Here is a 13,069-nt window from a genome sequence, read left to right on the forward strand (position 1 = left end):
ACACACACACACTCATACACGCTCACATATATACACTCACTCACTCACTCACTCACTCACTCACTCACTCACTCACTCACTCACTCACTCACTCACTCACTCACTCACTCACTCACTCACTCACTCACTCACTCACTCACTCACTCACTCACACACACTCACTCACACACACTCACTCACACACACTCACTCACTCACTCACTCACACACACTCACTCATACACACACACTCACTCACTCATACACACACATACACACATACACACAAACACACACACTCACAGACACACACACACACACACACTCACACACACACACATTCACACACAGAGACACATACACACTCGCTCATAAACACACACACGCACACGCACGCACGCACACACACACAAACGCATACAAACAGCCAGACAAACACAGACGCACACACACCCAGTCACACACACCAGCACGCAGCCTCGCCCCAGCCCACCCACGCAAAGGACACACTCTTGGCCTGGCGACGGCACGGCTAATAATTACTCATTCAAATGAAGATGTCAGGATGGCAGGGGGGGAAGGGGCCTTCCCAGCCCGGCACAGGGAAAATACATCAAGACGAAGCGGCCCAGCAGGACGACAGCCACCAGACGGCAACGCTGCTCTGAGCCGCACTCTCTGTCCGCGCGCCCCTCACCCGCGACGCGGGAGCGCCGACAACTTCCCACTCGGCTCCTCGGGCCGGAGCGGGACCGGCGTGTCGGTTCAGAGCCCGTAACTTCAATCTCCAGTCCGAGTCCAAAAAAAAAGGAAACATTTTTAAAAAAAGAAAGAATAACGTTCGCTCTGGAGCGGGCGAGCGCCGCGAAACGCCCACCCTTCTATTGGACGTGTTCCTGGGTTACAATGCCGAGCGAGGCAGCCAACTCCGCGTTAGGTAATGCATTATCAGTCACTTCTGATTGTTCCCAGATCTCAGGCATTTTTCACACGTGTACTGGACCGAGCCGAGCCTCAGCTTCTCGCCATCCGCGGTGGGTGTAAAGTCGATAGCGGTGTGCGGCTATGGCCACCTCACAAGCTGGCCCGCCGGCACCTGCGGTCCGATAGCTAACCGAAGCATTCTAACAGCTCCACTTAGTTTGTGTCTCTCCCTCTTTGTTTTGTATTATTTTGTCGGTTGCGGTTGGCGCGCTCGGCTCCGCAGATGGCGGCGTCCTCCGGGCGCTAACGGGCCGGGCCCTGCGGCGGGCGCTCTTTAGCGGTAAAGGCGGGGCGGGGCGGGGAGGTCAGGGCGGTAATCGCAGCCCGTAGGAGCGGAGCTGGGGGGGAGGACGCGCTCCATCGATCACTCAGCGGGGGGCCCGGGCGTGTGTGTGTGTGTGCGTGTGTGTGTGTGTGTGTGTGTGTGTGTGTGTGGGCGGTGAGGAGCGGAGCGGGCGTACCTGCGGCGTCCAGGTGATGTTCAGGGGGAGAGGCAGGTCTGCGGAACATTCCGGGGCCTCTGCTGGGTGCTGGAAACAGGGCAGGGGATCACAGTAAATCTCCCCTGACCGTGATAATGACACGGAAACCAACCAAGAATTAAACATAAAACAAATACACCAATGCTCTTTTGCTAATTGTCCTATAATAATTATATATACAGAAAGATTACATTTTAAAAATTTTAATTAAATAATTGGCAAGTGCAGGGCAAACTTTCAAACTGGGCAACACAGGCATTGCGCTTAGACGGCTTACCAACAAAAAGCATAACTGCGATCAGCACATGCATTTCAAAATATACATTTGCTTCATTCTCTTCAACAGATATATCCTATTCATTTTAATGCATTTCTTCTTTTTTTGCATACTGTATGACAAATTAATATGGAGCCAAGTTCCGACACAAAGTAGTACATGCAATGACGGGTCATTGCCCGTTGTAATCTTAAGAAACAAAAAAAAAAGAAGAAAGAGCTTGGAATTGCTGTGTTTACTGGACACAGTACATTTTTTCCCCCCTTATTTAGTCTCTTTCTCTGCGGTTCCCTGACCAATGGTGAGTAGTGAGTGACACTTCCAAGCTCTCCACCAAATTCAAATTTGGTAGCTGTATGCCTTTCAGTCTGTGACAGCCAGACACTTTTAGGGCAGAAAAATAACAAAAACAATAATACTCATAAGAACAATCCTAATAGTGTTTCCAGCAGCTTCCTTGCTTGGACCCCTAATACTAATAATCACTTTACTCCTTCGGCAGCACTAGCCGTTACTTCATACCTCAGCGTGCACACACTCAATCACTCACACTCACACTCACACTCACACTCACACTCACACTCACACTCACACTCACACTCACACTCACACTCACACTCACACTCACACACTCACACTCACACTCACACTCACACTCACACACTCACACACTCACACACTCACACTCACACTCACACTCACACTCACACTCACACACACACACACACACACACACACACACACACCTCGCTCCGGCCCGTGTCTGAGACGGCGTGTGCGGTGACCTAGCTGGGGAGGCGAGCAGATGTGCGGGCGGGGGACGGGGGGCTATTTTTACCCTGCGGCGGACAGGTGGGCGCAGGGGGGTCCTCACGCCCTGCTGAACGGCATCAGGACAGGACCGAGAGGCACGCCGCTGCTCTGAACGCACCCCGCCAACACCCCTCTCTCAGCCGCCACAGGGCGACCGGGGCCCCCAGTAACCAGCACCAGGTTCTCTGCGGTTCTCTCTGAGCTGGGGAGATGGATCCGCACCGCTAAAATGTCATCGACTCCTGGAGCGAAAGAGACGCTCCCGTGTTCATTCGTGTTTCCGGACATTATGGGACACCTTTCAGATTCATTTCGCATACTGTATGGCTCGATGATTAAATATTCCAATCATCAAGCCCTGCTTTTCCCCCCTGTCCCAAATGCTGCAGGAAACATCAGTTCGGTGCAAATAATTACAGTGCAAGAAGGTCTGCCATCGCTCACACTTTCAGACAGGCAAACTAATAACAGGCAGGAGTCACAGACACAGGACGAATACGTCACACGTGTCATATGTAATAAAAAGTACAAGAAAAAAACAATACAGTAACAATAATAATAAGAAAAATAATAAGCGTTTAAAGTTGTTAAAGGGTGTAGTTTTGTGGTTAAAGTTGTTAAAGGGTCTAGTTTTGAGGTTAAGGTTGTTAAAGGGTCTAGTTTTGTGGTTAAGGTTGTTAAAGGGTCTAGTTTTGAGGTTAAAGTTGTTAAAGGGTCTAGTTTTGTGGTTAAAGTTGTTAAAGGGTCTAGTATTGTGGTTAAAGTTGTTAAAGGGTGTAGTTTTGTGGTTAAAGTTGTTAAAGGGTGTAGTTTTGTGGTTAAAGTTGTTAAAGGGTGTAGTTTTGTGGTTAAAGTTGTTAAAGGGTGTAGTTTTGTGGTTAAAGTTGTTAAAGGGTGTAGTTTTGAGGTTAAAGTTGTTAAAGGGTCTAGTTTTGTGGTTAAAGTTGTTAAAGGGGCTAGTTTTGAGGTTAAAGTTGTTAAAGGGTCTAGTTTTGTGGTTAAAGTTGTTAAAGGGTCTAGTTTTGTGGTTAAAGTTGTTAAAGGGTCTAGTTTTGTGGTTAAAGCTGTTAAAGGGTCTAGTTTTGTGGTTAAAGTTGTTAAAGGGGCTAGTTTTGAGGTTAAAGTTGTTAAAGGGTGTAGTTTTGTGGTTAAAGTTGTTAAAGGGTGTAGTTTTGTGGTTAAAGTTGTTAAAGGGTGTAGTTTTGTGGTTAAAGTTGTTAAAGGGTGTAGTTTTGAGGTTAAAGTTGTTAAAGGGTCTAGTTTTGTGGTTAAAGTTGTTAAAGGGGCTAGTTTTGAGGTTAAAGTTGTTAAAGGGTCTAGTTTTGTGGTTAAAGTTGTTAAAGGGTCTAGTTTTGTGGTTAAAGTTGTTAAAGGGTCTAGTTTTGTGGTTAAAGCTGTTAAAGGGTCTAGTTTTGTGGTTAAAGTTGTTAAAGGGGCTAGTTTTGAGGTTAAAGTTGTTAAAGGGTCTAGTTTTGAGGTTAAAGTTGTTAAAGGGTCTAGTTTTGTGGTTAAAGTTGTTAAAGGGTCTAGTTTTGTGGTTAAAGTTGTTAAAGGGTCTAGTTTTGAGGTTAAAGTTGTTAAAGGGTCTAGTTTTGTGGTCAGCACGCTGCTGGAGCACTTGGGGTCAGGCCGGACTCCCTCACCTTGGCCTTCAGCTTGAGCGCGAGGACGTGCTGGCGTCCGGAGGAGTCGTGGGCCTGCAGCTTCAGAGAGCGCAGCTCGCCATCCAGGAAGAGCAGCCTGGGGACAGAGGGGGAGATGAGGCACCGCCAGGGTGAGGGGCTGGGGACAGAGGGGGAGATGAGGCACCGCCAGGGTGAGGGGCTGGGGACAGAGGGGGAGATGAGGCACAGCCAGGGTGAGGGGCTGGGGACAGAGGGGGAGATGAGGCACCGCCAGGGTGAGGGGCTGGGGACAGAGGGGGAGATGAGGCACAGCCAGGGTGAGGGGCTGGGGACAGAGGGGGAGATGAGGCACCGCCAGGGTGAGGGGCTGGGGACAGAGGGGGAGATGAGGCACAGCCAGGGTGAGGGGCTGGGGACAGAGGGGGAGATGAGGCACCGCCAGGGTGAGGGGCTGGGGACAGAGGGGGAGATGAGGCACAGCCAGGGTGAGGGGCTGGGGACAGAGGGGGAGATGAGGCACCACCAGGGTGAGGGGCTGGGGACAGAGGGGGAGATGAGGCACCGCCAGGGTGAGGGGCTGGGGACAGAGGGGGAGATGAGGCACCGCCAGGGTGAGGGGCTGGGGACAGAGGGGGAGATGAGGCACAGCCAGGGTGAGGGCTGGGGACAGAGGGGGAGATGAGGCACCGCCAGGGTGAGGGGCTGGGGACAGAGGGGAGAACGGGCCAGTTCTTTTGGGGAGCGTTAATGGCGCTGTAGCGTGTTTCTTGAAGGGGGGGGAGGGGCTTATTTAGGGTGCGGGATGGGGGACAGACCGCGGTCAGTGCTGACCATTCCCATCAGCCCCAGGACACTCAGACGCTCACTGTCACCATTCACTTACAGACACATAAACCTTCCTGTCAGTGGAGCTTTTGATCCATCTCCACGCTTCTCTCTCTCTCTCTCTCTCTCTCTCTCTCTCTCTCTCTCTCTCTCTCTCTCTCTCTCTCTCTCTCTCTCTCTCTCTCTCTCTCTCTCTCTCTCTCTCTCTCTCTTCTCTCTCTCTCTCTCTCTCTCTCTCTCTCGAACAACAGATACGTGCTCCCTCTCTCTCATACTCATTGTAACTGGCTTCTGCACAGTTTTTCTCTCTTCTTCCCAACTTGTTAAATCTCGCACTGAGCGGACCAGGTTACTTCCTCAGCTACAATTCGCAGTCTGGCACTTAAAGAGCCGCAATTACATGTTTGCAACGTATCGCTTGTTCTAAACTTATAAGGTGATTGTGGAATTGTTGATTCATTTAATAGTTAAGGGTGAGAAAAAAAAAAAAAAGAAGAGAGGAGCTGGCAGAAATGAAATGAATTAAGTGGTTCCATCATTGAGACTTCAGACTGCACCTCACCGCTCAAAGCAGTGAAGGCAGTCAGTCTTCTGATTCAAACACTCTCCTCTCATAAGCTTGACAGAAAGGTTGTATAAGGACACATACTTCAAATGTAAAATTTGGTCTTGCAAGCCACCATCACAAAAACATGTATAATCCCTGTTTATCGGTAAAACATGCACCGATTGCACTACACCACCAACATTGAGCAGATCCTCTTATCCAGAGTAACGTTCGAGTAGAGAACATCAGTTTTAGTCTGAGCAATACACATTATTAAAATCAAAAAGTAAAAGCCTCCTTTTGCAGAATGGTTTTCCAGAAGCTCAGAAATCTGGCACTGGCCTCAAACAGAAGCAGGAGGAAGTGTTCAGCACAAGACTGGTTCCGACCACGGCAGACGACCCGCACCGTTTGATTACGGATGGTCTTAAAATATCCCAGAGAATGGAATAATAAAATGACCCCCGGTCTGCACAGTAATTAACGCTGGCCGTGCATTTTTCCAAGGCAGCCGAAGCTGATTAAAATGACCAGGTTTCGCAGCAAGTTCACTTACCGTGACCAATCAGATGTGCCCAACTATATCAGACTCAAGGCTATTAACACCGATGCCAATTAAGGAGCTAAATTAATCTCGAGTGCATTTACCAATAGGCCCGCTGCAATGCTTCTGACCGCAATTCAGTATTAAAATGTTCACCTTGTTTCCCCATAACTTCAACATTCTCCCATTAAACTGGAGAGGTAGCTTTCTAATTAGATCAATTTGCATTTGCTAATGTCATAATTTCATCTCGGGGCCATTAAGAGGGAAAGGGAAAAATTATCAATCCGGCGAAAGCAGTGAGCTACGCCACGCGACTGAAAACGACTGCGACTTTGACACAAAACTGTGGCACAATTAATAAACCTGTTAGTCAATTAAATATTAATTTAATTAATGACAAGCGCACAATAACCTTGCTGTCACTCATTTCGGTACACTGTCAGCGTTGTGTATATTCTTCAACCCGAATCACCACAAAGGGCATCTCTCTCTCTCTCCCTCTCCCTCCCTCTCCCTCCCTCTCCCTCTCTCCCTCTCTCCCTCTCTCTCTCTCTCTCTCTCTCTCCCCCTCTCTCTCCCTCATGGATACCGTTTTCAAGCTCAGCAGCAATCAGAGCAGTGGTGAGCTCTGGTGGTCAATAAGAAACAGAGATGGCAAAGGGTATGGTAAAGTGACAGAGCGATTACCTGTAATGGCTTGCAGTGGTGGGCGTGTATATACACAAGAACAGTGCGGGAAATAATTACTGAAGATAAGCCATTAGCTAAGGATCCTCCCACTTCATGCCTATAAGTGAATAAAAAGGCTGAGGGTCTGCATCTCGTTTCCAGAAGGTCACAAACCACCACTCACCAGGAAGACAAGGCCACTAGGCTTGGAGAAGAAAGATCTGTCCATCAGAGCAGCTACTGATGTGAAGTCCCAAAAAACTCTATCCACAGTCATCATTGAATCACGGTTACAACTTACAGAAATAACCGCCTACTCTGTCAACTGGTCAAAGTTCTGAGATGTTCGCACTGGTCAGCATCTGGTTTTAGATATTGGACAATCTACAGTATAACAGATTTATACAATACTCAAAATGTGTTTTCTAACACAAGTATGCACCCGTTCTGACTGCTTTTTTCTTCTTCCTTTCGATAAAACAAGAAGCACTTCCCCAAAAAATAAAGGAAGTTAACAGTAGGTCCGAAGTTTCTGCACCATTTCCCAGCATATCTACCGCATTGCAAAATACAAAGGGTCATGAGATAAAGCCCTTTGTGGTTGGGCATTGGATAATCAGAAGGTAATGATACAGCCATTAGTGATCTGATGTTTATCGATCAAACCATGAAAAAACCCATAAATGCAACATCCGTCCCTCGTCAGTCTGTTACATGGGTGTGGCAGAAAACCTGAAAAATACACTCTCACTCCAGCTTACCGTGATAAAATGTTTCTAATTGATAAACTGTCTCTATTCTGACCCTACCAAAGGGAACCCCATTCAGAATGGTATGGAAATAATTCAAAACTTAATTTAATGCTTTCAATTCTTAGCGGTTTCAGCATCTCCCAAATCACAGATTGCAATATTTACAAGGGTTTTTAAAACCCTCTGTTCGCCTCAGATTCCAGCGGTGTGTTTATATGCGTCTTGAACTCGTGGCTCATTGATGTCATCTTGTTTACTTCACCAGAGGAATATGCAGCAGAGTTTTTACCATGCTTGTTTTTTCGTTTTTTCCCTACTTCAGGTACGCGCTCATTAAATTAAAGAGGTGCCATTGATCCTGTCCTTAGTGTCGCATTGCAAAGGCATTTAAACTGTTCACAGGTCTCAAATAAATTAAATAAAATAAAAATCTGTTTCTCAGCGGGACTACAAAATTCACCTGTGAACATAGAGGATTTCGAACCGTTTGAAATTTTAATTTGGAACAGCTCCAAAAGCTACATTTTATGCAAATGAAGTCACTTTTATACAAATGAGATACTTTTAGAGATATGAGCAGATAAGACGTTTCTGTACACTTAAGAATTCATCCTGCTGCTGCTGCTGCTGCAGTCTGCAGTCACGTCAACAATGAAGACAACAGTGGCATCCACACATGCCCAAGCCAGAACACCACCGCCATCATGTTTCACAGATGCGGTGGCAGGCTTGTGGTCATGAGCTGCCACATTTCCCTCTTTATATCAACCGAATACCTCAATTAATTCCACACCATTTCCACATGCAGCAGGACAATAAGGGTAGAAAAAGGAGAATGTTCTTGCCTAGCCAAGTCAACTGCATGACCCGAATCAAAGAGAACATGCAATTCACCAGTATGTTCAAGGAAGGGGTTAATATAGATGATACAAATCAAATTAATCAAACTCAAAATCAGACTTTCCTTCTTCACTTCTTTACTAGCAGGGGAGCTAACAAGCCTTTACTGACCCAGGTCATCCACCAGTGGGCTTGCAGCTCCTGGACTAAACAGGAGGTTTGACACCCAGGTGGGGCACTACAGTTGTGCCCTCGAGCAGAGTACTTAACTTTAACTGCTTCAATAAATATCCAGCTGGATAAACTGATTATACTTGAATAACATGAGCCGAGTAAGTCAACTCTGGGTAAGAGCATCTGCTAAATGGCAAAAAACATATGCTGATGTAACTGGTGATGTCACATTGGACAAACAGGAAGTTCTGGTGATCTCACACTGGACAAACAGGAAGTTCTGGTGATCTCACAGTGGACAAACAGGAAGTTCTGGTGATCTCACAGCGGACAAACAGGAAGTTCTGGTGATCTCACAGTGGACAAACAGGAAGTTCTGGTGATCTCACACTGGACAAACAGGAAGTTGAGGCGGATCCAGAACAGGTATGGCAGAAAAGTAAAACACAGAAAGCGCACAGCTGCACAGAGGAGGGGACGTACTTATCCCAGCCCAGGCTCCCGATCTCGCCAATGAGCCGGCAGTAGTACTGAGGGGGAGGGGCTGCTGGACACGCCCCTCTGCGCTTCACCGCCACTTCCTGTAGAGAAACACAGCTTCCTTCAGCTCGGCGTCAACAACACACCGCGGCTGCATTTAGGACTGCATTAGCAACCTGTACATCTTCTGGCTCTTTACTGCAATACTGCACCGGACACGATATGGAACGTGCGAGCGGTGCTTCAACACACACGCACACACACAGCACAACAACGGACACCATTCCTGATATGGATGCACATACTCAGCAAATTACAGCTGCACTTTAAGCTCACAATCATCGTTTCAGTTCAAACCCAATGTGTTGGAGTAAAGAGCCAGAACAACAACAAAAAAAAAGTCCCAGTAGTTTTGCATTTAAATGTAAACACACACACACACACGTGCATTAGTATGTGTGTGTGCATGCGTGTGTATGCATGCATGTACGCGTCTACAGTACTGTAGCTATCTGCCCTCTTGTCTTATGCACAAGCACAAAGCGTTTTCATCCACATGTACACATCGAGCCATGGAGCCGCTACCTAATGCAAGCAGTGGCATTGATTGCTGCATTGGATTTCAATATGCCATGCAGAAATCAGAAATCAGAATCCCCCCCTACCACCCACACACACTGTGGTTCCATATCCATCAGCATCCCTCCCTGCTGTTCCCCTGTCTGAATGAAGTGGAGGGGGGGATACAAAAAGAGGGATGTGCTTTCTGATAAAATATTTTTTTAAACCAATAACTTACCAAAACGGTTTTAAGCTCCAAAATAAAACTGACAAGATCTGCTGAATGTTGCAATCTCTAAGAAATAGAAAAAAAATGAATCAATCAATTGAAATTTGCATAGTTTTTTTTTTGTAAAAACAGAGTGGTGCATCTACTGCTTCAAAACAAACTTGCACTGGCACCCCAGATCATATCCACTGTCTGCCATTTGATTAATAGGAGCTGCCACAAGCTTTAATTAATAATATTTTATGTCCATCAAAATAATGAACTTTATCGCCTTAGGTGAAATGCAAATCTTTCCGAGAGAGAGCGAGAAAATAAATAAATGAAAATAATTTGCAACTAACAAGCGTTAGAAATAGAATAAAGTAAAGATTGTGTGCTCAGTATATACAGTGCGGTCCATAAGTATTTGGATAGCAGCACAATTTTTTGAACAAATCTTGGAACCTAATCAGAAACACCCATGCCATTGGTCACAAATATTATAATGACCTGAAAATGGGGAACTATGTATAAAAGGTGAAAGCAAAATGTACATATATATATTTATAATTACAAAAAAATATTTTGTCATCTGAATACAAATCTTAGAGCGAAATCAAGAAAAAAACATTGTGCCAAGACTTATGGAGCTGGATGAATGGATTGACAGACTGATGAATGGAGGAAATTAGGTAGCACAACAAATGGTCATTTAAACACACAAACATTGTTTTATTATTACTTTGAGAGTGAAAATGAATATGGTTTTTGCATAGGTATTGTAGAAATACAATAAAGGCATATGTGGCAGCAAAATATTCAGAGGGTGTTATATGCACTTTACAAAGTTTTACCTTTTTCATGACATGCTGGTATCCGTAAAGCAGCCGTTTCAACCGCCAACAGCACTGTAGCCTTAGAAGAGAATGGCATTATTTTCAGCAGTGATAGTAAACACACTTGTGTTGAAGGGACTGCACATACAACCATTACCATTAGCAGGGTTGCAACTTTTCAAATGCTAGATTAATTCACAGTTCCGTAAAAAAAAAAACACAATTATACTTTTCTTACTAAATTATTATTATTTTTTATTTTTATTTTAATGGCTTGTGTATACAAGCAGAGTGAAGGTAGAATCGTTGCGCTCAATCAATAGTCGCCAAAGGTGCTTATGTATCGCCAAAATCGATGAGAAAAAAGTGATCTTATAGCTACGCAACTGTATGTCCTAATCTCACTATTAGACTATGTGAACAATGTGCAATTTTCGGCGCACTGAATAAAGCATGATGCAGCTGAAAACGCTTTATCTAGATCAGTGGTCTACAACCCTGGTCCTGGTATTCATTGTTACTCTGCACTTAATCCGAGCAGTTGAATACACAGTTAACTCACCTCATCTGGTTACCTGGGTCTCAACAGGGTGCTGTTTTAAGGTGAAAACAAAAACCAGCAGACCCAGTAGCTCTCCGGGACCAGGGTTGGAGACCACTGTCCTAGATCTATATAGGAATAGTACTTTTCACCGACACTTTTTCTTGTCACAAGATGTAATTTAGTACTTATAATATAAATATTTGCTGGACAACAGTGTCCAATCTTATATCCGTAGTAGGCTTGGCACCCTTTTCTCATATAAAATCAACCACTACTCTCTTTTAATGCAATTGGTTCATACACATCTTTATATGACTATACATTATGTACTGAAGTGACTAAGCCCTAACAACAAACATGAGAATGAGTTGTATGAAGGGCTTATAGTAGCTAAGTCTTCAAAAGAACAAGACATCAGGACCCCTGCACTGTTTAAGATTCGAATATCTCCTGGGACATGCAGGTCTGTGATGCCCTACCAGTAGTGAGGAACACAAATAAACTGGCAAAAAAAAAAAAAAACTATGCAACAACATATACAGCCGGTTAACTTCTGCTGCTACTGTTACTGTTACTGCACATTCAATGCGCATTCTTTATGCCACTTCAGCAGAAGAACGAAATTCACAATAATTACATACATCCATATGTGAATCAAAAGAAAAGGGGTGAGTGTGCGGGCCATGTCAAGTCTGAATCCCGTGTCCCACTCCCCTGAGTTGGTACAAAGTCAAAGCGCCATTCAGAGAATGGGTCATCACCAAGACCACCTTGACATGCAAGCTCAGAATTGCCGACAGCGGCGGATATGCAGCCGCATACTCTTATCCGTATGTGATCCAGCATAACGCTGCCAAAATGTGGCACTTAATGACATTAAAACGACGTACTGACAGGGCTAACATTGGAAATCAGAATATCTTCCATGAAGGTGCATATTGCAGTCTCTTGTGATTATGCAAGACAAGCCAGAAACGTTTACGTTTTGTGTGTATACACAGTAGCGTTACCATCCCGTTAAAAGTTTAGAACTAGCTATCACTACAAAAATGACTTACTTTGAATTCTTTAGCTGGCGGTCTGATGGAAGCAGTATTCTTATTCTGAAGTCTTTCTCCTAAAAAAAAAAAAGTTACTTAACCATCGTATACGAATAACGCCAACTATGAGAATTGCTAGGATTTGTTATCAAATAAGTTAACCCACCTGAACAGTAATGAAACCATCATAAATAGTCTTCTCTTTATTGAGAGGCAAAAGCAACGGATTATCTTGCAGCAATAAAGAACTTTCTGCCATTCTCCCAGGCAAACGTGAGCAAGGAAGCCCCACCAGCCAGTTCGGAGAATTTAATCTGATGTAGCTATAGGTATACTTCACCTTTATGGATAACTATATGCATACCTTTTCAAAGTATCTAGCTAACACATTATTTCAGAAATTCGAGTGACTGCGTAGTGCGAACTGGCTGTTTTAGCATGCTATTGCTAGCTAAACTTTTTTGACATGTTTCGCCAACGAGATATAAACACTGGAGACAGCTTCCGCTTATTGTCTTTCGCGCCTCAAGCAAGATCCGCTTTGCATCACGGACTCTTTGAATATTAAAACTTTATTATTCATGAGCGCTAAAAACATCGTGAAGCTGACAGGAGCAGAGCGCATACAGTAATCAATTACAAATGAAAAAGAACGATTGGTCTAAATAATATAGCTTGTGCCGTCAATCGCAGATGGCAAGCAATTCAATGTAACTCTATGCCACTTGTAATTATAAGAAAATAATTTAAATTGGTCAAACGTTTTGCCACCAAAGGAAACGGTAAGTTCGATAAGTTCTGTAGCTCTTAAGTCGTTTGACAATAATTGAAACTGGTCGCAGTATGTAACATTAGCCTATATGAACTGGCTAAATCCAAATAAAGT

At 44.8% G+C, this 13,069-nt stretch overlaps 1 protein-coding gene across 2 annotated transcripts in view; it reads right to left on the bottom strand.

The window, feature by feature from the left end:
- Positions 1-12,680, bottom strand: part of fancl (FA complementation group L) — a 24,259-nt gene extending 11,579 nt beyond the window's left edge. The window contains exons 1-7 of one of the 2 annotated variants that reach the window (XM_061228588.1): positions 12,350-12,678; positions 12,202-12,260; positions 10,618-10,678; positions 9,794-9,850; positions 8,998-9,095; positions 4,179-4,275; positions 1,425-1,493 (exon numbers count right to left, since the gene is read on the bottom strand). In XM_061228588.1, coding sequence (XP_061084572.1) covers positions 1,425-1,493; positions 4,179-4,275; positions 8,998-9,095; positions 9,794-9,850; positions 10,618-10,678; positions 12,202-12,260; positions 12,350-12,442 — 534 coding nt within the window. In that variant the 5' untranslated portion in view covers positions 12,443-12,678. Of the gene's footprint in view, positions 1-1,424; positions 1,494-4,178; positions 4,276-8,997; positions 9,096-9,793; positions 9,851-10,617; positions 10,679-12,201; positions 12,261-12,349 lie in introns of both variants that reach the window. The other variant, XM_061228589.1, reaches the window with a different exon arrangement.
- Between the last annotated feature and the right edge of the window lie 389 nt (positions 12,681-13,069).

Source organism: Conger conger, chromosome 18, assembly GCF_963514075.1.
Source record: "Conger conger chromosome 18, fConCon1.1, whole genome shotgun sequence".
Lineage (NCBI taxonomy): Eukaryota > Metazoa > Chordata > Actinopteri > Anguilliformes > Congridae > Conger > Conger conger.